The sequence below is a fragment of the Rhincodon typus genome, chromosome 4, assembly GCF_021869965.1.
Source record: "Rhincodon typus isolate 14 chromosome 4, sRhiTyp1.1, whole genome shotgun sequence".
In the NCBI taxonomy this organism is placed as follows: domain Eukaryota; kingdom Metazoa; phylum Chordata; class Chondrichthyes; order Orectolobiformes; family Rhincodontidae; genus Rhincodon; species Rhincodon typus.
The window spans coordinates 110,312,943-110,340,868 of NC_063335.1; the positions used below are offsets into that span (position 1 = coordinate 110,312,943).

A 27,926-nucleotide genomic window follows, 5' to 3' on the forward strand; every position below is an offset into this window, starting at 1 on the left:
TCTTCACCATCCAAACCTTTAACTCAATGGTAGCCCTAGTCAATGTTTGGAAAATTAAAATCCCCCGTTATTACAACCTTATTATCCTTACATATACCCGAGATCTCCCTACATTTTGTTTCTCAATTTCCCTCTTACTATTGGGGGTGGGCTATGGTACAATTCCATCAAAGTGATCTTTCCCTTTTTATTTGTAATTACTATTCATATTTTCACTGGATGATTTTTCAGAAATATCTCCCCTTGATATAGCAGTAATGTATTCCTTAATCAAAAATGCCACCAACCCCCTCCTTTCTTGCCTCCTTTACTATTCTTCCTATAGCATCTAAAACCTGGAACATTGAGCTTCCAGTCTTGTCCATCTCTCAGCCAAGTTTCTAGAATAGCAATGATGTCCCAATCCCACATTCTTGAACATGACCTGAGTTCCTCAGCCTTACCTGTAAGACCCCTTGCATTGAAATAAGTGCAATTTAGTTCTTCAGAGTTACTGCACACTCTTGTCTTTCTTTTCTAATTGATGGGCTTTCATCACATTCAGAACCTTCCCCATCAATCCTTCTGTTCACACTACTACTTAGAATTCCTCCACTCCCTGTCTATCAGAATAAAGTCTCCCTTAATGGAATGAGCAAATCCTCATGCCAAGATATTGGTTCCTTTCCAGTTTAGGTTAGACCCATCCTTTTTGAACAGGTCTTTTCTATTAAAAATACATTCCAATTGCTCCTTTAACCTTTTGTTCCTTCCCTTGTTTGAGTTTGGCATTGGGAGTAAACCAGAAATTACTACTTTCAAGGTTCTATTTTTAATCTTCTACCTAGCCTCTTAATTTCACTCTGTACTGCTTTAATTGTTTCCCTAAAATGTCATTCCTACCAACATGTACAATACTTTCCAGCTTCTCAATTTCACCTTTAACAATATGCTTAAAAAGTTCACTTAATCCTAGCACCAGGAAATCAACAAACCTAAATTTACATTCACTGCCACAGAATCTCCTGTCTATGCCCCTGACTGGAGAGTCCCCTATAACAATAATTCTATTAAATCTTGTGAAACACTGCCTAACATAAGAATCGCTCTAATGTCCAATAACTGACTGGCCCTTCCATTTTCCTCAGAGACACTATCTCCTTCTACAGTTCCAAAAAGTGAATATCTATTTGATAGGGGAATAGCCACCGAAAACTTTTGAACCACCTCCTTACCTTTCCCAACAGTTACCCATCTATCTGACTGATCCTGCTGTGTAATAACTTTTCTAAATCTACTAGCCATCTCACTCTGTACCTCATATATGCCCTTAATAACATTAAGCCTAAAAAAAGTTTCAATAACACCTTATATATAAAAATAACCCACCTTTTTATGTTGTGCTTATCCTACTCCATTCACTCCACTAATGTCTTCAGCCATTTAAGCTTTAAGGTCTGTTATTCCTTACTTTCACCTCTCCAGTGTCCTTCTCTCTTTCTTTTATTAAGAACCTTCTTAAAGCCAACCTCTGACCAAGCTTTTCTTCACCTCCCTATTAGCTCATTCTCTAGCTAGATGTTAATATGTGTCTGTTCTTTGAGATAGCTATATCTATGCTAAATACGATACATATATTATAAATGTTGCTGTTGTGGAGTAATGATTCAGTTTCAACCTACAAGCAGTTTGTGTACTGTCCCTGTGCTGTCAACAAAGATGCAGACTAATATGGATAGGTTAAGTGAGTGGGCAAAACACTGACAGATGGAGCATAATATGCAAAAATGTGAAATAGGCAGGAAGAATAAAATAAATCAGCACATAACTTAAATGGAGAATGACTGCAGAATTCTGAGATGCAGAAGGATCGAGGTGCTCTAGTGCATGAGTCACACAAGGTTAGTTTTCAGGTACAGCATATTATCAGGAAAGCTAATGGAATGCTAGCCTTGATTACATGAAGAATTCAGCATAAAGAAAGGAAATTATGCATAATTTGTGAAAGGTATTAGTGAGATCACATCTCAAATAATGTATACTGTTTTGGTCTCCTTATTTAAGGAAGAATGTAAATGTGTTGAAGGCAGTGGTTTATTAAATTGATATCTGGAATGAGCACATTATCCCATGAGGAAAGATTGAACAAGTTGGACTTGTTTCATTACAGTTTAGAACAGCGAGGGAGGGTTCTGATTGGCTGGAGGGACTGAAGGGCTTCCTGTTTCTGTCCCGATGTCCTGAGCTATAAGCTGATGGTGCACTGAAGCAAAGGATGACAACTTAAGGAGGAGAGTCATGGGAAAAAAAAACAACAAAGTGGACAGAGGTTAAAGAGCTCAGTGCAGGGTTGCAGTAGTCATGGAGATTTGATAGTGACAGTCCAAAATAACTTGTATAACTGAACATGAAGAGTTCCTTGCCTGGAAGATTCAGGGTCAAGAGAATGAATACAGAGTGGAAAAAGGGAGGTGAGTCCAAATAGATTGACACTAAAAAAATTAGGAAGGACACGGATTGAGCGCAGAGGAATGATGGAATGTTGGGTTGGCGGGTCGAAAAGGTGAGGGTGATAGAGTTAAATTCTCTGTCCACTGCATGTTCCCACTCTATCGCCATAGTTAATGTGTAGACAGCAGCCTGAATCAAGGAGGAACTCATGATGCACACAGCATCCTCTGCCATTTAGTGCAATAATGGGTGGACTTAAAGAAATGTGTGTGTCTGCCTGTGTGTTTATGTGGGGGTGGGCTCTTTGTGTGTGTGTGTATGTGTGTGTGTATCTGTGTGTGAAAGAGGTGGGGGGTGAAAGAGAGAGAGAGAGAGTGCATGAGTGTGTCATTCTCAGCCACCACTGTCAAAACAAATCCCATTAGACTGTATTATATATCAATGTGCTTCTTGTGGTATGTGTTGGGCTCATTTGTTGGAAAGTATTATTAGATCCATTGAACCATGAATAAAGAAGGCCCTTCGGCCCGTCTCATCTCACTCTTTCCAAACCTAATGCAATAGTTTTCCCTTTATCGATTTTGAACATCCAAGTGAACAGATAAGCAATTTTATCAGTTGCATTTCAACCTCACAGTAATGTTATAAAAAGTTTTAAAATTGCAAAATTGAGATATTCTATTAAAAATCACTGATGATTCAGTGCATTTTTCATTACACAATTATTTTAGTACTGATAACTGTCTAATGTTTTTGTCATAACTGATTTACAGCACCTCCCATCACACATCAGTACATTCAAGTGTTATTAGTCTCCTGTTTCTGTAACTGCATAAACACAATTACATAAAATGTAGGTTGCTTTGTCTCTCCGACAGTCACCTGTCTCAGGCTGGTTCTGAAGAAAAGTGTTTGGACTTGAGACATTAACTCTTTTTTTCCCCTCGATCAATTAAAGCTTCCAGACTTGCTGAGCTTTCCAGCATTTTCTGTTTTGACTTCTGATTTCCAGCGTCTGTAGTCTTTTGCTTTCACTTGACTGTCTCAGTTTACATTCTTGTTTTATATCTTAAGCAGATCAACTAACATGCAATGTTACAACCAAAAGAACTGCGGATGCTGTAACTCAGGAACAAAAACAAAGTTGCTGGAAAAGCTCAGCAGGTCTGGCAGCATCTGTGGAGGAGAAAACAGAGTTAACATTTTGGGTCCGCTGACCCTTCCTCAGAACACCGGACCCGAAACGTTAACTCTGTTTTCTCCTCCACAGATGCTGCCTAACATGCAATGTGCCTGATCACATAGTTCAGAGCTGGATTCACATTTTGTAGCATCATATTTGATAATATATCCCACACTGACTGAGGTTAACATGGAGGACTCTCCTTTTCAACATCTTCCCTCACCCGAGGCATGGTGACCCTCTGGTTAAACCACCACCAGTCATCTAGCTCTCATAAGAGAGCAGCTATGGTCGTCTGTGACTATTGCGACTTTATATATTTGGTAATATAACCATTAACAATATCAGCAATTTCCTATAATTGCCTGAGAATAATATACAGTGCAACAACAACCAAAGTATAATAATCCTGTTTACCTGCACTTGGTCTATTATGCCCCAGCATTTTAAGCACTCATCCAGATGCTTCTTACATGTTGCAATAGTACCTCCCTCCCCTGAACCAGCACATTCCATATTTCTACTACCTTCTGTGTGAAACAAAAATCTCAGATCTCCTCACCTTAAACTTACGCTCTCTGGTTTTATACATGTCTTATATGTGGGGCAGAGATTCTCATGATCTACTCTGTCTATATGTCTTGTAACTTTGTATACCTCAATCCGATCCTTTCGCAGCCTCTTCTGCTCCAAGGAAAACAAACCCTGCCTATCCAGTTTTTCCTCATAACTGAGCCTGTCCATCCCAGGCAACATCCTGGCGAATCTCCTCTCACCCCCTCTGGTGCCATCTCGTCCTTCCGATAGTATTGTGGCTAGAACTGTACACAGTATTCCATCTGTTGCTTAACCAATGTTTTATAAAGTTGTAACAAGACAGCCTTGCTCCTATATTCCAAGTCCTGGCAAATGAATTTATGCGAATTATAGATTCAACATCGAAAGCCTGATGACACGGTCACTACACAACATCTCACGTGCTAAAAACCTACCTCGGGAATACCCAGAGGACACAGGAGTCACTGCAACAACATCCTCAGGTACAGGTCCAGGAACCATCAGGATTGGTTCAATGAGGATGACGTGGAAATTGAACAGCTCATCTCCAAGAAAAGGACAGCCTTCTGTGACGGGCAGAATGACATCAACAGCCAGGGCAAAAGAAGGGCCAATGCCAAAGTGAAAGTTGATGTCCATAAGAGGGCAAGAGGGCTCAAAAACAAATAGTAGACTAATAAGGCCTTGGAAATCCAGCAGCTGGCAGATGCTAGTTACACATGAGGCTTCTTCAGCACTACCAAGGCAGTATACAGTCCAAGCTACCGTGGTCTAAACCCCCTGTGCTCCAAAGATGGACAAAAACTGCTCGAAGGCAGTGAGGCAATAAACACCTGCTGGACAGAGCATTTCCAAGAACTCCTCAACTGTAATACCAATGTTAACTTGGAAATCAACCAAATCACCCACTGGCCATGTGGTGAAGTCGGATTGCCCCTACCTCTGTGCAAAAGGTTCAGGTTCAAAGTCCCACCTGCCCCAGAGGTGTGTTGTAATGTGTCCGTACATGGTGATTATAAAGTATGGTTGTAAAGAAGACCCAACCAGCATGAGAGGGATTATTTACAGCGGAGATGTAAGCTCCGTGACAAGCAGTAAATAGTCTCTAACAAAACATTCCGTTTTCTGTGTTCATTGTCACAAGTAAACTTGGAGGTTCTCCACCAAGGAAGAAAAGTTGATAAAGTTAGGAGTGTTAGATTTAAGGTGATGAAAGATTTTGATAGATAATGACTGTGCTTTCTGACAAGTGGATTGATAGATTTGAAATAATTGGCAAAGATTTTCAATGGAGGATAAGGTGGATTTCTTTCCCTTAAAGTTATTAGGATTGAGAATTTCCTGAAAAGGATGATGGTAGTTGATCCACAAAACAAGAAATTAAAAAGGAGCTGGACAAGTACCGACATTGAGTAAAGGTATAGGGTAATGGATAAATAGCCCGGCTGAGAGACTAAGGAGGATTCCTCTTTGAAACAGTCAGCAGAAGCCTAATGGAATTTAATATGAGCCCTCAAAGGTGCTCCATCATTCGATAAGATCATGACTAGGGCCTCAACTCCACTTTCCTGCCTGCCCCCGATAACCTATGCTTCCCTTGTTGGTGAGGAATCTATCTAATTCTGCCTTAAAAGCATTAAGTGATCCCAATCCAACCGTTCTCTCAGGAAGAGAGTTCCAAACACCCAGCACCCTTACAGAAAAATATTTGCCTCACTCCGTGCCTCCAATAGATAAATGCCCAATCTGTCCAACCTTTCTTCATAGGAAAAACACCCTCCCCCCATTCCTGCATCCTAGGTATTGGTCAAGTGAATGTTCTCTGAGCTGCTTCTAATGCATTTACATCCTTTCTTAACTCAGGAGACCAAAAGTGCACACAGGATTGTAGTCGTGGCCTCACTCACGTTCTGCAAAACATCACTACTTTTGTATTCCATTCCCACTGCAATAAACAACAACATTCCATTTGCCATCCTAATCATTTGCTGTACCTATATACTAGCTTTTTGTGATTCATGCATCAGGACGTTCTGATCCCTCAGGGTTCCATAATCTCTCCCACTTAAGTAAAGTGCTACTTTTCTGTCCTTCTTGCTAAAGTGGGCAAGTTCATATTTTTCCACATTATGCTTCATCTATTCTCTCCTGAGTGTTACTATTGAATCTGCTTTTACCAGCCATTTAGGCAGAGCAGTCTAGATCATTACAATTCACTGTGTAAGAGTGTCCTCAGTTCTCTTTGGTTCTTTTTCCAATCGATAGTGGTTAACCAATGCTCACTTAATTAAAACTCTTCATATAAAACAAATTGCCAGTTGGTGTTTTATACATATTTACTTAAGAACATGGAATCCAAGCACATAATTCAGGCAGACGTTCCAAACCAGGTCTAACAACATGTCCGAAATCATGTTGGCCTTGAGTATGTTCTGATTCTCTTTAATGCCTTTCTCATTAACCCTGACCACTTAACTTCCCTTCCTGATCTCATCTCAAAATAATTCCCTTTCTTCAAGTATTCAACTCTCATTAGCTCTCTCCTCGAACCATCCCCAACACCTTCACCCTTCCTGTTCATTTCCAGCTGGCCTTTTCTTTCACCTAAATGTCACCTGCCAGGCCCACACCCAACTCCCTGTGGAATCTCCCAATGATTTTTACATCCCTTCCCCTTACTGAAATAGTCAAAGCAAAGTCACAAATAACATCCTCCGTGAGTTGTGAGCATGGTCCATTTCATTTCTTGTCCTGTGTGACCTCTCTTCAGTTTTTAATCGCAGTTTCTCCCACCATTGCATTCCAATCCTGTTCATAGATCATGCCTAGAGCATGTCTGCATAAAAAAAGTGTGCATTTACATAGTATCATAAATTCAGAAAAATATCTCAAAGTACTTCACAGGATGACGAGCAGACAAAGATGACACTGAGCCAAAAAAAAAGGAGACATTACGGCATGTGACAAAACCTTAATGAAAGAAGTAGGTTTTAGGAAAGTCTTAAGAGATACTGTGAGAGGTTTGTGGGGAATTGGCAGATCTCAAGTTGTAGATAGCTGAAAGATACTGTGAGAGGTTTGTTGGGGATTGTAGCTGAAAACAAGACTGGGCATAATGCTGAACCCTTCTTCCATTGCCTTTGCCTCTGTGCCCAGTTGGTAAAGAGCTAAGGCTACAGGTTATGATTGAGAGCTAAACATTCTAGACTGCAAGCTCTTTAGGAAGAGCAGCTAAATTGGGAGAGGAAAGGCATTAATATTGCCCAGAGCAGATAGCAGCCAATTTGTACAAAGGAAGATCCCAGAAATAGCAATATAAAATGTCCAGATAAACTATTTTTGCCTTGTTCTTTGTGGATTGGTCAGGGACAATTGCTCTGCATTTCTTCAAAATAGATCCTGGGATCTTTTACAGTCAAATGAGATAGTATATAGGAACTTGCTCAGAATTGTCACTGGGATGGTGGCAGCTCAAATAGTCCTCACGTCCTCACTGCCATACTGGAGTGTCAGTCTGAATAGTATGCTCATGTCTATGGGGTAGGCCCTAAACCCATAACCTTCTGACTCAGAGACAACAATGTTACACACTGAGCCACAGCCATCCTGTGTGAATTCTTTGAATATATTCAGCAGAGTCTTCTCGAACAGGTTGTTTTAGAACCAAAAATGGAATTGGCCATGTTGGATTTAATGCTCAGTGACCACATAGAATTATTTAACCATTTCATACTAATACAGCAGTTTACAATTAGTTACTGTAAAATCATTGAATTTGATATTAAGTCTGAAAGTGCAAAGGGTGAGCCATCAAACAGGGTGTTAAATTTAAGCAAGGTGAACTAAATTCAAGTAAACTGGTCTAATCTGTTACTGTGTGAACACACAAGTGATGGGAATGGAAAGTATTCAAGGAAATAATTGGTCTGAGACTGAAAAAGAACTGTCCACAACCCTAAATGGCGAAGACTCCACTTGTTAGGCAATCATTATCAACAAATGAGCTAAGAGACAGTATCATGACAGAAAAATTATTACACAAGCTATTAAGATACATCATAAAAAAGGAAAAGTGATAGCCCAGTGTACTGGAAGAGGCAGGAAAAGCAAAAACAAAAACACAAAATAGTTAACAGCGGAAAAGGGAGCACTGAAAGAAAACTGTGCCTCTTCAAATAGTGCCATGGTATCTGAGTATCTGAGAGGACTGGATTTCCTGGACCACCATATATCCCTGTTATTTCTATATATTTTTCATAACTTTCCTTCCGCCTTAAAATGTTTTTAGCTTATTTTTGAATGTGGTTGCCTAATAGGTGCAGCATTGCCTTTTAGAGCTCTGTACTATTTCATATCAACCCAAATATTTCCTTGAATACTTGCCATTCCCATTTTTATCTGCAAGTTTACCCAGTAACAATTTAAGTATGTTTGGTTAATTTTACTTAGTCTTCAGTAGACTTAACAACTTGGTCAATGTCTCTTCATTCTCACTGCAGACTTCGGGCTGAATTTTCACACAAGTTGTTTGACTTTCGAGGCCTCAAAACAAACTGAGATAAACCTGGATCTGAATGTCCATTTCTGGCAGATTCCACTTTTTTTGTTGGCAAGAGAAAGGGGTGTGGCTTAAAACACAAGCAGGAAACCAGAAATTGACAAAGCCATTTAAAATAGAGTTGAAACTAAACCCACTTCTACTGTTCCTAGAATCTTACACTTGTACAGATGACATGAATTTATGGGGAAGTCATAAGCACATGTGAAGGTGAGATAAGGTCTGTTTAAGTGTGATGATATGAAGCTATTTAAATCCCCAGCCCTTTAAAGAGTCTAAAAAGGCTGCAGATTTCAGAAGCAATAAAGAAAAAGACATCCACTGCTAGAGTCCATTCATTGACAGGCCGTCTACTTTGGCATCTAAAAACACATTAGGCATCTGTTCCCTCAGTTTCAATAGAATTCAGTGTTGCCATTTCCCAAGGGTTGTTAATACAGTCAAGTCAATTACAAACTCTTGGCTAATTTTGAAAAGTTTGAAAAACACTCATCTCAGTAGGATGGTTAATTTTCTAAGTTTGACTAACAATGTTAAGGATTATTAAAGGGTTGGCTGACTTTGATTTGACTAGACTAGACTATTGTTTGCTTACTTGAATGGGTTTCATTAATGAAATTTTCTCAGTATCAAGTATGCATCAAGTTCTTTTTGATTGTTAAAAGTTTAATTTTATTCATCTCCGTGTGGTTCTTGAAGAAGCTAGATAAGTCCCTATGGAGATAGCATGAAAGGGTTTGAATGGCTGTAGAAGTAGTTTGGGGTTTGAGATGGTGTGGGGAGGGTCAGGGCAGTGAGGGCTGAAGGACCTAACAACATTTCATGAAACAAAACCGTTCTGTACTCAGCAAAGGTCTCAGTTTTATCCCTCTGTGTCCCCTCCTTAATGAATTTCAGTCACAACATGATGTTGAACTCTTCATCCGTTGCCTTCGCCTCCGTGCCTGTTTCTTTGGACAAGAGCCCTCTCCCCATCCCACAGACCCCTTCATCCACCTCCAAAACTCTCCCTCCACCTCTGGCCTTTTACCTGCACTCAACTTGTTCTTTGAGAACTGTCAACATGGCATTGGTCGCTTCAATTTCTCTAACCCAGTTCTAAGGAAGGGTCACCAGACCCAAAATGTTAACTCTGATTTCTCTGCACAGATGCTGCCAGACCTGCTGAGCTTTTCTAGCAATTTCTGTTTTTGTTTCTGATTTACAGCATCCACGGTTCTTTCAGTTTTTATTTAACGTTTGATAAAACTGGGCTAAAGTCTCGAGAGACAACAGCAGACCTTCCAACCAGCCTGCCTCAGTGTTCATCCACCTGTGTGGTCGCCACCGAAGATGGTGGGGCCAACTCTATGCCACCCCTGCTGAAAATATAGTGAGCAGCCTTTGTACTTTCCTTGTATTGAAAGTAATGCCCTTTTAAAGTAATCAAATGTGTCAAGTTAGGAACTTCGTCGATTTGCCTTCCCATTTCAAAGGCAGAAATCTGGTCCTTAATATCAAATCCAATTGTTTTATGGTAACTTTTTGTTAATATCTCCACTACTGTCAGATTATTAAACATTTCTTTTGTGGTTACACAAGACAAAATCCAATATAGTCAGTTCTTTTATTGATTATAAAACATTATTTCAGAAAGCTATTCTGAATATATTAAAGGAATTTAAATGCAAATTGATTAAGTTCAAAAGACAATACTGCTGCCAATGCAGCAAAGCCTTAATATTGCATTTCAGTGTCAGCCTAAATGATGTGCTTTTGTTTCTGGAATAGACCTTCAACCTGAAATTTCCTGATACAGTGGGTGAACTGTTACCCACTGAGTTCCGGCTAAGATCAAATGAAATGTTTAAGGAGAGGAACGTAATGGATTTAATTTGAAACATATGGTAATGGTAAAACAAACGGGATTTCTGACAAACAAAGCTCTAGGACTTAATGATTGTCACACGAAAAGGACATGGCTCCGATTTTTCAGAATCACACCAGGGCTTAAGGCATTAATCTACAATGATAGATTGCATAAATCTGGATTTTCTTTCCATGAGTTTATAAGATTGAGGATGATTGATGAAGGAATTTGATTGGGTCAATACACAGAGAATCTCTTTCCCATAGTGAGGGAATATGTACAGGTTTGGTAGTATGGTGATAACACTCCTGGACTAGCCACAAAGTTAGTGATACATGACTTCAAATCCCACGATTGCAGTTACTGAAGTGAATTCAGCTCATTAAATACAATAGGAAAAATTTTCAAAGAAAGCTGTTATCAGTAACAGTGAAACATGAAACAACTGGATTGTCATAAAATCCATCTAGTTTATTAATGTACTTCTTGATAGGGAAATCTGCCATCCTTACCTGGCCTGGCCTACATATGACTCCTTAACCACAGCAATGTGTTTTTTTTTCCCTATATTCATTAGTGGGATGAGGGCATCGCTGACTAGGCAGCATTTATTGCCCATCCCTAATTGCCTAGATGGCAGTTCAGAGTTAACCACATTGCTGTGGGCATGTAGCATTTATTGCCCATCCCTAATTGCCTAGATGGCAGTTCAGAGTTAACCACATTGCTGTGGGCATGTAGGCCAGACCAGGTAAGGATGGCAATTTCCTTCCCTAAAGGTCATTAATGAACCAGATGAGTTTTTTCCAACAATCAACAATGGATTGATGCTCATTAGATTCTTAATTCCAGATATTTTATTGAATTCAAATTCCACCATCTGCCGTGGTGGGATTCGAACCAGAGTCCCCAGAACGTTATCTGGGTCTCTGGATTAACAGTCCAGTGATAATACCATTAGGTCATTGCCTCCCCCATTGACTCTTAACTACCTTTGAAATGCCCTATGAAGCCACATTGGTGCTTCATGATCACCGTCTCTGGGATTACGGATGATACATACTCTCCAATGAACTCTCCAAAGAGGCTCACACCAATAAACAAAAATCCAGAACAAGGGGCATGTTCTTAGAGTTAGATCACACAGGATTGAAACCAGGAAACACTTTCCCCACATAAATTATTGAGTATCACTGATCCACTCCCTCAAAAGACTGTCAAAAGCTGGGTCGGTTGAAATTTTCATGACTGGAGGTCTCAAGGTGTTATGAAGTGAGGGCAATTAAAAAGACTTCAGGTATATGAGGTAAATTAATAGACTCAAGGTGTTGTGCCTATATTCAACTCCTCTTTAGCATCTCTTCATCCTCCAACCCAGCACTGTTTTCAGCCTTGTTAGGCCTAGCATGTTCTCCGCCAATCTTTCTATCTCTCAAAAACCTATCTGAGTTTAGTTGTGCTCAACAATTCTCTCAACCATCTTCAGGCTGCTCCTGGTTCAGTTATCACTTCTTGTTTTGCAACACTTGTGTTAAATATGCCATAAAAAGTGCAGGTCATAGCCAGTGAGTTCCTACAGTGAGCTGCCTTATGGAGTGTAGCTAATCATTATGATCAGAACTAGTCATTAACTGGGTGAGGCAAATTCAGTTTATATTCCAGGGAATTCATGTGTTTATCCTGAAATGCAGTGCAGTCATGCCATGCAAATGCCTGTGTGATCTAACTCTGTGTGTCCAGGCCTGTTCTTACTTTCAATCCAGATGGCTGAATTATCTGTTTTTCCTCAAATATTTCTGTGTATTTTCAATTCACAGCTTTATTTTTGACATATCAGTGTTTACATTTGTTTGTTATTACTTTGGGGAGGTAGTGGCATATTGGCAATGTCACTGGACAGAGCTCCTGGCTAATGTTCTGGCCACACAGGTTTAAATTCCACCACAGTAAAGGATGAACTCTGAATTCACTAAAAATCAGGAATAAAAAGCTTGCCAATATGTCAATTGTCAGGGAAAATCCATCTGGTTCACTAATGTCCTTTGGAGGATGAAATCTTCCACCCTTACCCGGTCTGGCCTACATATGAATCCAAACCCACAGCAATGTGGTTGGCCCTTAACTGTCCTCTGGGCAAATAGGGGGACGACTAATAAATTCCAAGCAGCGTTCACATCCCATGGATGAATTATTTTTTAAAAATCATTTGTCAGCAACAGTTTATTTTTAATGATTGCTATTTTCCTGTTTTTTTTCACCCAGGCATCGCCCTGCCTTTTTACTGGTCCATTAAGGTCTCTGATTGTGAATTTTGATTGGACCTTCTTGGCTGCAGCTTGTTTACCCGGGGCTCAACTGACCTTGTTGGCTCAGTCAGTCAGAGACTCCCACTGTCAACAATGAAGAAAACCCCTGCTGGTGCTCACTGACGCCGTGCCTGTTTCATCAGACTTTCGTGGCTTTTCTCTGTCTCTCTCTCTCTCTACTACTTTTTCTTCAAAAAAAAAGCAACAGAGATGTGGGTATCTTTGGCTTTAGTATCACCCTTCCCCACCCGCCTAAGGAGCTGTGTTCTCATCAAAGGGCCCAGTACTGACTCCTCCTCCCAACCTCTCGCCTTTTGTAAAAAGACTCTAGCTCCTTCACCAGTGACTTGAGAATTTACTGAATAAAGTCCGCTTTATTTTCTGGCTTCCTTCTCCGCCAGCTGTTGATTTCCACCCCTTATCCTTTTCTATCTATTTATTTACTTATTTGCTGGAGATTCAGGGGACTGACAACCCCACCCCCCTCCCTCTCCTGTCAGACATTTCATTTCCATACTCAGCTCCTGCTCTCGTTGTTCTTTCTGGGGCGTCTCGTACCTGCTTCCTCGCTCCTGATGCTGATGTTGCCGTCTCGTTGCAGAATGACAGTCCTGGCTCCGCTCAGCCTGCCCGGGAAAAGCTGCGTGTCTCCGGGCCGCCGCTGGCGCTGGAGCGTGCTGCAGCATTGGTAGCACACGGCCCAAGCCTGCTCCTCATTCAGCGGCTGGTTGTACAGTTTAAGGATTTGCTCCAGGGATAGCTCCTGGGATTCCGGGTCGTGAGAGTCCGCCTGGGCACCGCATTCCGGGGCCGGGCTCCCGGAGCATCGCTCTGCCATGGTCTGCACAGACGGGCTCTGTCTGTATGTGTCTGGATCCGAACACAACAGCAGTTAAACCTTCTCTACACCATCGGCAGTAGGAATAAAACCAGCACCGTCTTCTCCAACCTCTGCATCATTATCGCGGTGACAGGGAAGATTCTATAGCAGCACAGCCACAATGTCAGCTCCTCACACATAAACCAGCGGCTTCTGATTAAATCCAATCATATGACTCTGTCTCTGCCTGGGAGCCAGAGAGCACTCCTGCTGTGTGGTCCAAAAGCCCGCCTCCTTTGCTTGCATTTTCCATGTTCATGTTAGTTTCGATTTATTAATTCGCAGGAATGTGGGCGTCCCTGCCTGGGTCAGCATTTATTGCCCATCCCTACTTCCCATTAAGAAAGTGGCGGTGAGCTTCCTTCTTAAATCACCGCAGTCCTTTTTGTTTTGGCGTGGTTATACCTACAGTGCAGTCAGGCAGTTCTAGGATTTTGACCCAGCTACACTTAAAAGTGCTATGTTTCCAAGTGAGGATGGTGAATGGTTTGGAGGGGGTACCTGCAGGTGGAGGTGTTCCCGCGTATCTGTTTCCCTTGTCCTTCGAAGTGGTAGAGTTGACAGGTTTGCGAAGTGCCGTCAAAGGAGGCTTTGTGAGTCATTGCAGTATGTCTTGTAGATGGTACACACTGTTGCTACTGTGTGTCGGTTGTGGAGGGAATGGATGTGGTGCCAATCAAGCGGGTTGCTTTGTCCTGGATGGTGTCAAGCTTTTTGAGTGTTTTTGGGGCTGCACCCATCCAGACAAGTGGGGCTTATTTCCATCCCACTCCTTACAGATGATATACAGGCTTTGGGGAGTCAGGAGATGAGTTACTCACTGCAGGGTTCCTCGATTCTGACCTATGCTTGGAGCTGGTTTAAATCAGTTTTTAGTCAGCGGTAAAACCCCAGTATGATGATGGTGTGGAATGTCAAATGGAGGTGATTAGACTATTATTGGAGAACTACATTCCTTGTAACTATTTGATACACTGCATCATTTGCTGCATTGTAACAGCAAGTAGGGAGTGAATATAAGAGAAATGGATGACGGATGAAGTAAAACAAATTATTCTCCCCTCCTGCCAGCTGTGACTCAAGTTGTTGTTTGAAATTCAAATAAGAACTGCAAATGCTCAAAATAGTTGGCAGGACCATCAGGAAGTGAAAGGAAGTGTATTGTTTTGGGTGACGATGCTGTGCTGAGTGAATGTGTGAGACACAGCTTTCAAGATGCTGGACAGAGAGTCTTTACTTCGAACAAAGTGAGAGGTTCCCTAATATCTGATATTGTGCAAATTGTCTGTCCCATTTTATTGGAACGGGAAATTCAGACAGATGAAAATGCAGTGAATAATGTATGAGCAAAAACAGCTGGCTTTTTTACCACAAGGAAAACGTCCCAAAACAGAAAATATCAAGAGAGTGATCAAAAAAAAACAAATTAAACAGTTATATAAGGCAAAATCAGGACAGGTAATTAAAAGTTTGCCCAAAGATAATAACTTAAATAATCTCTTACAGGAGAAGGGAGAGTTGTACACAGGTTACTTTAGGGAGGGGATTCCAGAGATGAGCTTAGACTAATAATGGTGTGGCTGAGGTGTTATGATCCCAGATAATGGTCATATATGGATGAATCAGATCCTAGAGTGAGACCTGGCTTGATAGAACATAAGTTTTTTTGTTTACTTTAGAGATCAGTCACTGAATAAAACTCAGAGGAGGCTTCCAGCGTACTTTTAACAACAAAAAATACATTTATTACACAAAAAAACAACAAACTTGATTACACTATACAAGAACTATTTGAAACAAACTCATTATAAATGTTAGGAAGAATCAATTCTTTAATGTCAATAACGGTCTTACAGACACCCAAATCATAGTGAAAGGTCATCCCTATCTGTACCATAAAGCTTTTGTTAGCTGGCACAGCTGTAATTGGTTTCTCTTTTGGCAACTATCTGTGAATTTGCCCAATGCAATTTTCTGCAATTAATATCTCTCCCCTAGATTTTTAAACAACCTGCTAACCCAGCTCACTATTACAACTGACCATGGGTTCTTTAACCTCATGCCTTCAACAGCTTTAGAAGATGTCTTCCTCGCTAACATCTCTATATCATTGTGCTTCTGAAGTTTTCTTCAAAACAACTCAGGACTTCTCCCAGTCCTGCCCTGATTGCCTTGGAGACTATTACTTAGATCATCTATTATGATAGAACTCTCTGAATGGACCTATTTCTTTCTCTCTCTCTCTTACTGTTTAATGAAACTCAACTCATCAGATACGTTGGTAATTATTTCCCCCAGGAAGCTCGCTAGTCCTTTAGCTAAAATCATATGATTTCTCAGAAAAGCTGATTTTACCCCACTATCCAAATGATGTTCTCACTAATTAAAAAAAACTTCACAGAATTAAAAGCTAAGAGCCGAGGGAAATTTGACACATTTGATCCAAAATTGGCTTATTGACAGGAGGGAGAGAGCAATGGTCAAAGATTGTTTTTGTGATTAACTGCCAGCAACAAATTGTGTACCACACGGTTTGATGCTGGATCCCTTGTTGTTTGTAGTGTCAATTAATAAACTAGACATGAATTTATGATCACTAAGTTCAAGATGTTGAAACTGTGGAATTCTTTACTGCGTGGGGTTTTGAGTTTAGGTCATTAAATATACTCAAGGCTGAGATAGATTTTTAATCAGTAAGCGAATCAAGGGTCATTTTGAAGTGGAGTAGAGGATTATCAGATCAGCTATGATCTTACTGAATGATGGAGCACAGTCAATAGGCTGAATGGCCTACTCCTGCTCCTTTGTCTTACGATCTTGTGACACAAAAATTGGTAGTATGATAAATAATGATGAGGAAAGGCATGGACCATAGCCTGATATAATCAGGCTGGTCAGATGGGCAGATCAATGTCAGTGGAATTTAGTCCTGAAAGGTGTGAGGTGGTGAACTTTGGGAAGACCGACATAGTGAGGGAGTACACAATGAATGGTGGGTCCCTAGGAAGTACAGAGAATCAGATGGACTTTGGTGTGCATGTCCACAGATCATTGAAGGATCCTGGCAACTGGACAGGTAGATTAAATGGTTAAAAGGCATATTGGATATTTGCCTTTATTAATCGAAGCATTGATTACAAGAGTAGGAAGGGTACAATGTGGCTATATAAAACATTAGTTAGGATATGATTGTACGAGAGAGGGTGCATTGTTGATGTACCAGCCTATTGCCTGGGCTGGAGTGTTACAGCTATGAGGAGAGACTAGATAGCTGGAGTTGTTTTCAACAGGAAGTGAGCTGAAATGGGCAATAGTAGGCAGTACAAATAGCTAGTCCTGCCAATAGGGTGGATATGGAATCAGTCTAAGATTGTGTAGCATAGCTAATACTGTAGCTAAGATGAAGTCAGTGCAGTTCTTTGCCACAGTTGTGCTGGGAAGCCCATTGGCAACAATGAACTCTCAAAGGAATCTCATATTCTGTCATCATCAGGTAAGAGTGAAATGCTGTGCATTTATAGCGTTTCAGCATCCTACTTTACAATCAATGTGGCAGATTCCACAGTATCAGGAGCTTGAACATGTTTCCAGAGACATCAGAGACATATCTAGACCTGACTGCTTATGAACTTGCCAGATGTTTACTCATTTCAATACTGTTCACTATACTTTCTGTCACTTCAGATTACAGTTTGAGAATACCATTGAGATCTTCTTGTGGTAGCTTTTGTGATAAGCTCCTGTGAATACTTCACCTGTCTGTTAGCCTCACTTGTCTTAATAAAGGTAGTAAGGGCTGAGCTTTTAACTCTTTGCTTGCTTTAGATATGTCAACAGTATCTCATTGCTTCCCACAGTTTACAGGTTTTAATGTTCACCCTGCATAATATCTTAACATCCTTAACTTGGTATTTATACATTTCCACCTTTCCCACTGTTGCAGTTATTTCTCAATCAGCATCATTGGAGCAGACTCTCGGGTCACTCTCACATTGCCACTAATAGGAGCTTGCTGTGTTAGTGTTGTTGCAGCTGCACCCATCCAGGCAAGTGGAGAATATTCTATCACAGATCTACTCCAAAACCTTATTCTATCACACACCTGATTTGTACCTTGCACACATTGGATAGGTCTTGGAGAGTTAGGAGGTGAGTTACTGCTACAGCCAATTTACACATATAGCAAGATCCTACAAAGAATAATTAATCACTGACCAGATAATATGTTTGTCATGACATGGGTTGAGGTGTGAATAGTGACAAGGACACTCCAGATATATAGATTATAAGGCATTCAGATGAGTTAGAAAGGCGGATAGAAGAGGAGGGGCGTTTGAAGGAAAAATCAATCAACAGATTCAGTAAAGTAATAGATACATTTCTGCTGAAAAGCAGGATAAAGGGCTATGGGGACCAGGCAGGAAAGTGGAGTTGAGACCAGGATAAGACCAGCCATGATCCTGCTAAATGGCAGAGCAAGCTTCAAGGGTTGAACTGCCTACTCACACTCCTAATTCCTATGTAATATTGATCAAATAATCAATTATAGCAGTGAGGAGAGGTGATATATTGGAAGGACCGTCAAATGAGGCCATGTGAGTACAACAGAAAATACAAAAAATACAAACATGCTGTTGAGTCTGCACTATAGACAATAAATCAGGAAGAGATAGATGATCAAGTATGTAATCAAAATACAGAGAAGTGTAAGAATAATAACACATTAACAATACGGAATTTTAACTTCCCCAGGTATTAACTGAAATAGTTTTATTATGCAAAGTAAGAATGGAGCAAAATTCTTAAATTTTATCCAGGACAACTTTTTTAGCTAGTACGTAGAAAGCCCAACAAGGGAAGGAGCAATTTCAGAAATGAAGACAAGCAGGTGGAAGGCATATCAGTGGTGGAGCATTTTGGAGACAATGATCATAACTCAGTTAGAATCAGGATAGTTATAGAAAAGGATAAAGATGGGTCAGGAATAAAGGCTTTTAACTGGAGAAAGTTAATTTTACTAAAATGAGATACAATTTTGCCCAAGTGGGCTGGGAACAGCTACTTGCAGATTAAACTGTGCCGGAGCATTGTGTGGCATTCAAGGAGGAAATAAGGACTGTACAGGGAAAATAAGTTACTGTAAAAACGGAGGGTGAAAATATCCGGAGAACCCTGAATGTCAAGAGATGTAAAGACTAGGGTTAAGAAAAAAGAGGTTAAGGCAGAAACTGAGAGCATAGTACAGTAGAGTCCCTACAGGAGTATGAAAAGTGCAGGGGGGAGCTTATAATGTAATTATGAAAGCAAAGAGAGTACATGATTGAGCATTAGTGGATAGAGAAAAAAGTTAAAAGGGTTTTGTTTTAAATACATAAAGAGCAGTATAACAACCAGGGAAAGAATAGGATTTGTTTGGGACCATACAGGTAATCTGTGTATGCTTTCGAAAGACACGGGGACAGTACTCAATAAATACTTTGTTTTCCTTTGTAAAGACCAAAACAATGATAGAAGTATAGGCATCAGGGTGGAGGACTGTGAAATATTACAAAAAAACATAGAGAGCAAAGAGGTAGGATTAATATCTTTAAAAGTGGATAAATCTGCAGTTTGTATCCCAAGCTGGAGAAAATTTCAAAGAGATCAGCAGAATATCTTCAGAATAACTTCAATTGGAGTGACACAGATTAATCAAGGATCATCAGCATGGATTTATTAAGGGAAGACTGTGTTTGACAATTGATAATTTTTTTCAAGGAGCTAAGTAGGAATGTTGTAGAGGTTAATGCATGTGATGTGGTCTGCATAGAGTTGTAGAAATGTACAGCATCGAAACAGGCCTTTCGGTCCAACTCATCCATGCTGACTAGATATCCTAAATTAATCTAGTCCCATTTGCCAGCATTTGGCCAATACCCCTCTAAACCCTTCCTATTCATATACCCATCCAGATGCCTTTTAAATGTTGTAATTGTACCAGTCTCCACCACCTCCTCTGGCAGTTCATTCCATACACACACCACCCTCTGTGTGGAAAAAGTTGCCCCTTAGGTCCCTTTTAAATCTTTTCCCTCTCACCTTAAGCCTATGCCATCTAGTTTTGGATTGCCTTACTCTGGGGAAAAGATCTTGACTATTCAACCTATCCATGCCCCTCATGATTTTATAAACACCAATAAGGTCACCCCTCAGCCTCCGACACTCCTGAGAAAATAGCCCCAGCCTATTCAGCCTCTCTCTATAGCTCAAACCCTCCAATCCTGACAACATCACTGTAAATCTTTTCTGAACCCTTTCAAGTTTAACAACATCTTTCCTCCAGCAAGGAAATCAGAATTGAATGCAGTACTCCAAAAGTGGTCTAACCAATGTCTTATACAGCCATAACATGACCTCCCAGCTCCTATACTCAATACACTAACCAATAGAGGCAGGTGTACCAAACATCTTCTTTACTACCCTGTCTACCTGTGACTCCACTTTCAAGGAACTATGAACCTACCCTCCAAGGTCCCTTTGTTTGGCAACACTCCCCAGGACTTTCCCATTAAGTGTGCAAGTCCTGCCCTGATTTGACTTTCCAAAATGTAGCACCTCACATTTATCTAGATTAAACTCCATCTGCCACTCCTGGGCCCATTAGTGCATCTGATCAAGATCCCATTGTACTCTGAACTAACCTTCTTCGCTCCACAATACCACCAATTTTGGTGTCATCTGCAAATTTACTAACTAGACCTCCCATATTCACATCCAAATCATTTATATAAATATGAAAAGCAGTGGACCCAACACCAATCCCTGCAGCACACCACTGGTCACAGACCTCCAATGTGAAAAGCAACCCTCCACCACCACCTCTGTCTCCTACTACGAGCCAATTTTGTATCCAAATGGCCAGTTCTCCCTGTATTCCATGAGATCTAACTCTGCTAACCAGTCTACCATGATGAACCTTGTCAAATGCCTTACTGAAGTCCATACAGACAACGTCTGTCGCTCTGTCCTCATCAATCCTCTTCATCACCTCTTCAAAAAACTCACATGGACATTAGCAAGAATTTTGATGGTAGCTGATCAATAAAGTAAGAGCTCATAGGAAGCAAAGCAAAGGGCAAGTTGGATCTAAAATTGGCCGAGAGGCAGGAAGCAGATGGTGGTGGTAGGGGAATGTTTCTGTGACTGGAAATTTGTTTCCAGTGGGGTTCTAGAGATCTTGGTGGTTAGGCTGTTGCTGTTTGTTGTCTATGTTAATGATCTTGATTTAAATATGGGCATGATCAAAAAGGTCATGGATGACAGGAAAATTGGTAATGGATTAATACTAAGGAGGCTAGTGGAAAACTGGAGGAAGATATCAATTGTCAGGTGGCAGAACAGTGACAAATGGAATTCAATCCAGGCAAGTGTCATGTACCATACTTGGGGAGAGCTAATAAAATAAGGGATTACACTATGAATGGTAAGACCCTGCAAAGTACTGAACATCAAAGAGAACTTGGTGTGCATATCCACAGATTCCTGAAGGTAGCAGAACTGGTAGATAAGGTGGTTTAGAAGGCTTATGGGATATTTACCTTTATTAGCTGAGGCATAAAATACAGGCGACGGAGGTAATACTGAAACTGTATAAAACGCTGATTAGGTCACAACTGGAGTATTGACTGCTGTGCTGGTCACCAGACTGTAGAAGGATATGATTGCACCACAGAGGGAGCAGAGGAGATTTATCGGGTTGCTGCCTGGGCTGGAGGGTCTGAGCTATGAGGAAAGATTGAAAAGGCTGGTTTGTTTTCCTTGAGCAGTGACAGCTTAGAGAAACCCTGATAGAGGTAAATAAGATTATAAGGGCCATAGAGAGTGTGGATAGGAAGACTGATCAATTATGAAAGGACAAGTTGATTTTCCATAATGTATTTATTTGTCACAAATAAACTTTTAGGTAAAGGGATAAGTCAACTATGCCCCTACAAATTTAAAGTAAAACATTGGGGCTAATAGATCTAAAAGCTTTGCATAGCATTTACTGGAAATGAAAAGCTATGAGGGTGGTGGGTACGTGGAACTCACTGCCTAAAATGATAGCAGAGACAGGAAACCTCAAAACTCTTAAGAACTATTTAGTGAGCACTTGAAACTCTATAACTTATAAGACCACAGGCTAAGAGGTGAAAAATGGGACCTTTTTTGGTTCATTCACAGGATATGGATGTTGCTGTCTAGGTCAGCATTCATTTCCCATCCCTAAGGGGAGTTGCAAGTCAACCACATTACTGTGGGTCTGGAGTCACATGTAGTCCAGACCAGGCAAGGATGACAGATTTGTTCTTTAAAGGGCATTAGTGACCCTAGATGGGTTCTTCCTGAAAATCACGCAGTTCAATGGCCATCATTAAACTCTTAATTCTGGATATTTTATTGAATTCGAATTCCATCATTTGCCATGGCAAAATTTGACCCAAGGTTCCTGAGTCTCTGAATTAATAGTCTAGTGATAATACCACCAGACCATCACCTCCCCAGGAAATTTACCCCACTATAACAGGTAGATGCTTGATGATTGACACAGACATGGAGGGATGAAGGGCCTCTCTCTGTGGTATAAAAACTCGGATGCTATGACTCGAACATTACTGAAGTTAAAACGTCTCCCAAGGGACTAGTTTGTGTGTGTATGTGTGTGTATATATATATATTATATATATATATTCAATTCATGTGTTCTCAGTGTTTACCAAAATGTGAATGTTGCCACTTCGGTAGTTCCCATCAATATGTAGCAGTTTTGGTTTGCATTGATGTAGTTGTGCATACGGCTATTCAATTTATCACGTAAAGCAACAGAAGGTCCTGAATTCAATGATTATTCCAATCATAAAGTAGACTTGCATAACTGAGTAACTAGGTCTTTGTAATTTGTGGATTATCCTACAATGCTGCAACAGAGATTGCATTTGCTCCCTCCGTTTTTTTTTTAATTTCACTTGTTCTATTTAGAGTTAATCACAGTTAGTAGCGTTAATTGTGTGCTCACTGAGTAACATTGACTCTCAGTTTTACAACTGTCATTCTAGTTATCAAATCCCACCATGGCATCATATCTACATACCTCTGTAACCTCCTTGAGCCATACAACCCTCTGAGACATCTGCGTTCTCAAATATTGGCCACTTGAGCATCTCCAACCTTAATTGCTTGACCGTTAACAGATGCCGTCATCTATCTAGAAGCTATGCCCTGGAATTATGCTCTAATTCTATCCACTTTACCCCAGTTTTCTCCTTTAAGACACTTCTTAAAATTTAAACCTTTGACCAAACATTTGATCATTTGCTTGAATACTGCCTTGTATGACTGGGTGTCAAGTTATGATGTTCCCATGAATCACCTTCCTGTTGCTGTTAGTTTTCATTAGACTTGATTTACAGGCAAGAAAAGAAGTGGAAAAAATTTGCTGTCACACTTATGTCTTAGATTCCTGTTTGATCATAGCTAATGGATATGAATTCTAGCCCTGAATTTTCCCATTCAGTTTCAAAATGAAACCATTGCAATTAAAGAGACCGTGTCTTATCAATTCTCTCATAATATTGGGACATAACTTACAGGCAAGTTGCACTGGGAGATCAACAAGAAGCAGTGTGACTTTGGTCAGCATTGTACTAATCTGGTGACCAACTTGAACTACTCTCTGATATATGATATACATTCCATTTCATCCAATGATGGTAACATTCTAAAGTAAATTTTCCTCTCGTTTGTAGTTCCGTAACACTGTTTTTATTTTCACTGTACTGCAATCCAGAGCAGTTGTTGGGAGAATTGCTATGGTTACAGTTGGCGTAAGGAGCCATCTGTCAAGTTGCTTCTTCATGTACACTTAATAAATTTGATTTTCCACATATGTGGAAAGAAGTGTCACTGGGCATGAACATTACAGGAGACAGAACTTCTGTTTTCTTTACATTGATCTTAAGTACTAAAATTGGTCCGGAAAGCAGAACCTTGTAAAATCTGTATTTTTTCACATCATGCTTTACATGGTCAATACACAGTAAATTTGAAGTTGCTTTTGAAAGTATCTTTAAAAAGAGGTCTCTGTATTTGGGCTTCGAAACCAATGAATACACAAAAACCTTTTGAGAATATCCACATAAGTTGAGATGAATTGAATGCAGAGACAAATTATGCTGAGGCAAGGAGCTTTAGTGTTGCTCTCCTCCTCTCCCACATCCCATTAGACTGCAGCAGGCTTTTTTTTAAAGGAAAGATATCCTAGTCAATTTAGGGAGTGTTTAATTGTCTGTGTGCTGTGACTGTAAAAAACACAGAAAGACCTATTTTCTTGCAAGTTTTTTAAAATTATAAGAGAATAGTACTGATTGTATTTTACTTGGTTTAAATAAAATAACGAAAACTCTCCAACTGGAACTCATACGTATGCTTCAAGATTAACACAAATACACACCAGTAAGCTATAAAGTGGGAGGATAAGTTAAGCAGTAATTTTACAATCCAATAAAAGCTAAAGGTATACAGGTCTTGAAGATTGATTATTTTAATTGTTTCAGGCTGAGCTTGTTGGTCCCCTTGGATTTGGCATTGAGACAATTCAAGTACATTGACAAACAATTTACGTCAGTTCTCATTGAGAGAGTAGCTGGTGGGTTTACTCTTAAAACTCTATGTGTGATGTGTTGATGGTCGAAAAGCAGATAGGCCTCAAACTTGTAGGCTGGATGAGAGAAAAATATATAGAGAGTTCCCAGTCAGGATTCTGCATCTGCAGCAGTTCTGTGTCTGATTTTCAGCCTGGAAAAGAGAATGTTTCTTAAACAAACAATAAAAGTACTTGGCATCTTGCATGATCCCCCCTTTCGCTGCTAAATTATGCAAGCATGGTCATTGCTGGTGGATTCCACTGATTTACATGATTACTTTATTTCTGCATTACTTCCCTTTTCAGCCAGAGTTCTTTGTCTGAAATGATTACATCTAATGCTTGATTTCTACCCAGTTGAGTACCTCTCCTTCTGTTTTAGGTGTTGTTGACTGGACAGCAAGATCATCTTTAAAGATATAAAACGGAAGAGAGAAGTCAAAGTGAACACGGATCCCTGAGAGAATGAGGCTGGGGAAATAAAATTTGGGAAACCAGGAAATGGCAGAGGAGTTGGATAAATATATTGCACCAGTCTATTCAGCAGAAACCATTCATAGCATTCCAAAATTATTAAATAATCAACGGGCAAAAGGAGGAGTGGAAACAAATACATAATTGTCACTAGAGAAAAAACTGCTATGGAAACTAATGGGGCCAAAGACCAGTTAAGTCTCTTGAACCTAATAGGATGCATCCTCAGCTTTTGAAGGAAGTAGTTACGGAGATAATGGTAGTAATCTTCCAAGAGTTCTTAGATTCTGGTGAAGTCCCACAGGATTGGAAAACTGCCAATGTAACACCTTTGTTTAAAAAGGGAAGGAGACAAAAACCTGGTAACTATAGGCCAGTTGACTTACTATCTGTTTTTGGGAAAATATTTGAATCCGTTATGAAGAATATAATAGTAATATATCCAGAAATGCATGAACAGATTAAGCAGAATCAGTACGGACTCATGCCTGACATATTTATTAGCATTCTTTGAGGAGGTAACAAGCAGTATAGATGAAGGGGAAGCAGTGGATGTGGATTTAATTAGGCTTTGGTGAGGCTGTATCTGTAAGTACTGTGCACAGTATTGGTCAGCATACTTCTGGAAGGGTGTTAATACGTTTGAAACAGTGAGCGAAGGTTTACTAGACTAATACCTGAAATGAGCTGATTATTGTATGAGAAAAGACTAGACAGACTTACCCTGTATACCCTGGTGTTTAGAAGAATTAGAGTGACTTAGTTGAAACAATTGATCCTGAGGGGAGATAGTAGGAAGTTGATCTGGTGGATGTAGAAAGGATGTTTCTTCTTGTGAGAAATCTAGAACTTCTAAGGTAACTTTTCTGTAGTTCCTGATTTCTGCCTTCCTCCCTGTTTGAATAAAGAACAAAGAACAAAGAAAATTACAGCACAGGAACAGGCCCTCCAAGCCTGCGCAGATCCAGATCCTCTATCTAAACCTGTCACCTATTTTCCAAGGCTCTGTATCCCTCTGCTCCCTGCCCATTCATGTATCTGTCTAGATACATCTCAAATGACGCTATCGTGCCCACTGGCAATGCGTTCCAGGCATCCACCACCCTCTGCGTAAAGAACTTTCCACGCATTTCTCCCTTAAACTTTTCCCCTCTCATCTTGAAATCGTGACCCCTAGTAATTGAGGCATCCACTCAGGGTGGATAGCAAGAAGCTTTTTCCCCCCTGTCTATACCTCTGATGATTTTGTAGACCTCAATCAGGTCCCCTCTCAACCTCCGTCTTTCTAATGTAAATAATCCTAATCTACTCAACCTCTCTTTATAGCTAGCGCCCTCCATAACAGGCAACATCCTGGTGAACCTCCTCTGCACCCTCTCCAAAGCATCCACATCCTTTTGGTAATGTGGCGACCAGAACTGTACGCAGTATTCCAAATGTGGTCGAACCAAAGTAACATGACCTGCCAATACTCAATACCCCGTCCGATGAATGAAAGCATGCTGTATGCCTTCTTGACCATTCTATCGATCTGCGTTGCCACCTTCAGGGTACAATGGACCTGAACGCCCAGATCTCTCTGTGTATCAATTTTCTCCAAGGCTTTTCCATTTACCGTATAGTTTGCTCTTGAGTTATAAAAAATAACTTCCAACCTAAAGAGACCTTTGCTGAAACCAATGAGCTTGGGAAAATTAAAACCAACCCATCAACTATCTCAATAAAAAATGAAAAAACTGCAGATGCTGTAAATCAGGAAAAATATATAAGTTGCTGGAAAAGCTCAGCAGATCTGGCAGCATCTGTGAAGAAAATATCAGAGTTAACATTTTGGGTCCAGTGATCCTTCGTCAAAACTGCAGGAAGGGTCACCGGACCCGAAATGTTAACTCTGATATTGTTTTTCTTCACAGATGCTGCCAGACCCATCAGCTGTCTCACTGACTACTTCTTTTGTCTGATTAATGAAGCATGACCTTCCTTCTTGCAGTTATTTTCTTTTGCAATAAAAATAACATTTTATTAATTTTCCAGATTACTTGCTGCACCTGCATTTTAACCTCCTGTGATTCGTGCAATAGGATGTCCAGATCCCTCCACATCTCAGCGCACTGCAACCTCTCACCATTTAGATTTTTAAAAAAATTCTTTCTGCCAAAATTGGCAATCTAGATCATAGTTTGAAAATAAAGGTTGGCCACTTAAGTCAGAACAAAATCCATTGAGTGAGCTGTCATAAATTCAGTGGGAGACAGTTACTGAGGGTCAATACTTTTGTTATCATTTTGCCCATATACCTTGACAACCATGTATACCTTACCAACCTTTTCCTAACTATAATCAGTTCTGAAGAAGGGTCACTGGATCCAAAATGTTAACTCTGCTTTCTCTCCACAGAATAAAAACCGAAAGAACTGTGGATGCTGTAAATCAGAAACAAAAACAAAGTTGCTGGAAAAGCTCAGTAGGTCTGGCAGCATCTGTGAAGGAAAAAACAGAGTTAACGTTTCGTGTCTGGTGACCCTTCCTCAGAATGGTTCTGAGGAAGGGTCACTGGACCCAGAATGTTAACTCTGATTTTCCCTTCACAGATGCCGCCAGACCTGCTGAGCTTTTCCAGCAACTTTGTTTGTGTTTCTCTCCACAGATACTGCCAGAGCTGCTGAGTTTTTCCAGCAATTTCTGTTTTTGTTTCTGATTTCCAACATCCACAGTTCTTTAGGTTTTTTTTCCCTGAACAACATGCTTAGAGAGTTGCCTGCCTTGGCTATAAATTCTCAAAAGTGACACCATTAACCTGTCAATTATTTCGCGGTTCTTTGGAGTTTGATGTGGCTTTCTAACAAAAGATTTTGTTGCCTTGGTAAAGGAGATAAGTTAGTTAAGGATTAAAGCTTTAGTCATAACTCTAAGTAATAGCAAAGCTACCAAAGCAAGTGGTAATGACGGACATGCAAAGAATAGATTACAAATGAGATATACAGACAATTAAGGCTGGAAGCATTGAAGTCATACTATCAGCAGGATA

At 40.3% G+C, this 27,926-nt stretch overlaps 2 protein-coding genes across 2 annotated transcripts in view; both read right to left on the bottom strand.

Annotated features, from left to right (window-relative positions):
• spire1a (spire-type actin nucleation factor 1a) overlaps positions 1 to 13,980 on the bottom strand; it is a 172,614-nt gene extending 158,634 nt beyond the window's left edge. Inside the window, exon 1 of the mRNA XM_048596194.1 lies at positions 13,443 to 13,980. Coding sequence (XP_048452151.1) covers positions 13,443 to 13,722 — 280 coding nt within the window. The 5' untranslated portion in view covers positions 13,723 to 13,980. The remainder of the gene's footprint in view (positions 1 to 13,442) is intronic.
• A 10,270-nt stretch (positions 13,981 to 24,250) lies between these two features.
• cep76 (centrosomal protein 76) overlaps positions 24,251 to 27,926 on the bottom strand; it is a 65,991-nt gene continuing 62,315 nt past the window's right edge. Inside the window, exons 13-14 of the transcript XR_007262003.1 lie at positions 25,622 to 25,792; positions 24,251 to 24,576 (exon numbers count right to left, since the gene is read on the bottom strand). The gene's annotated coding sequence lies outside the window, so the exon portion shown is untranslated. The remainder of the gene's footprint in view (positions 24,577 to 25,621; positions 25,793 to 27,926) is intronic.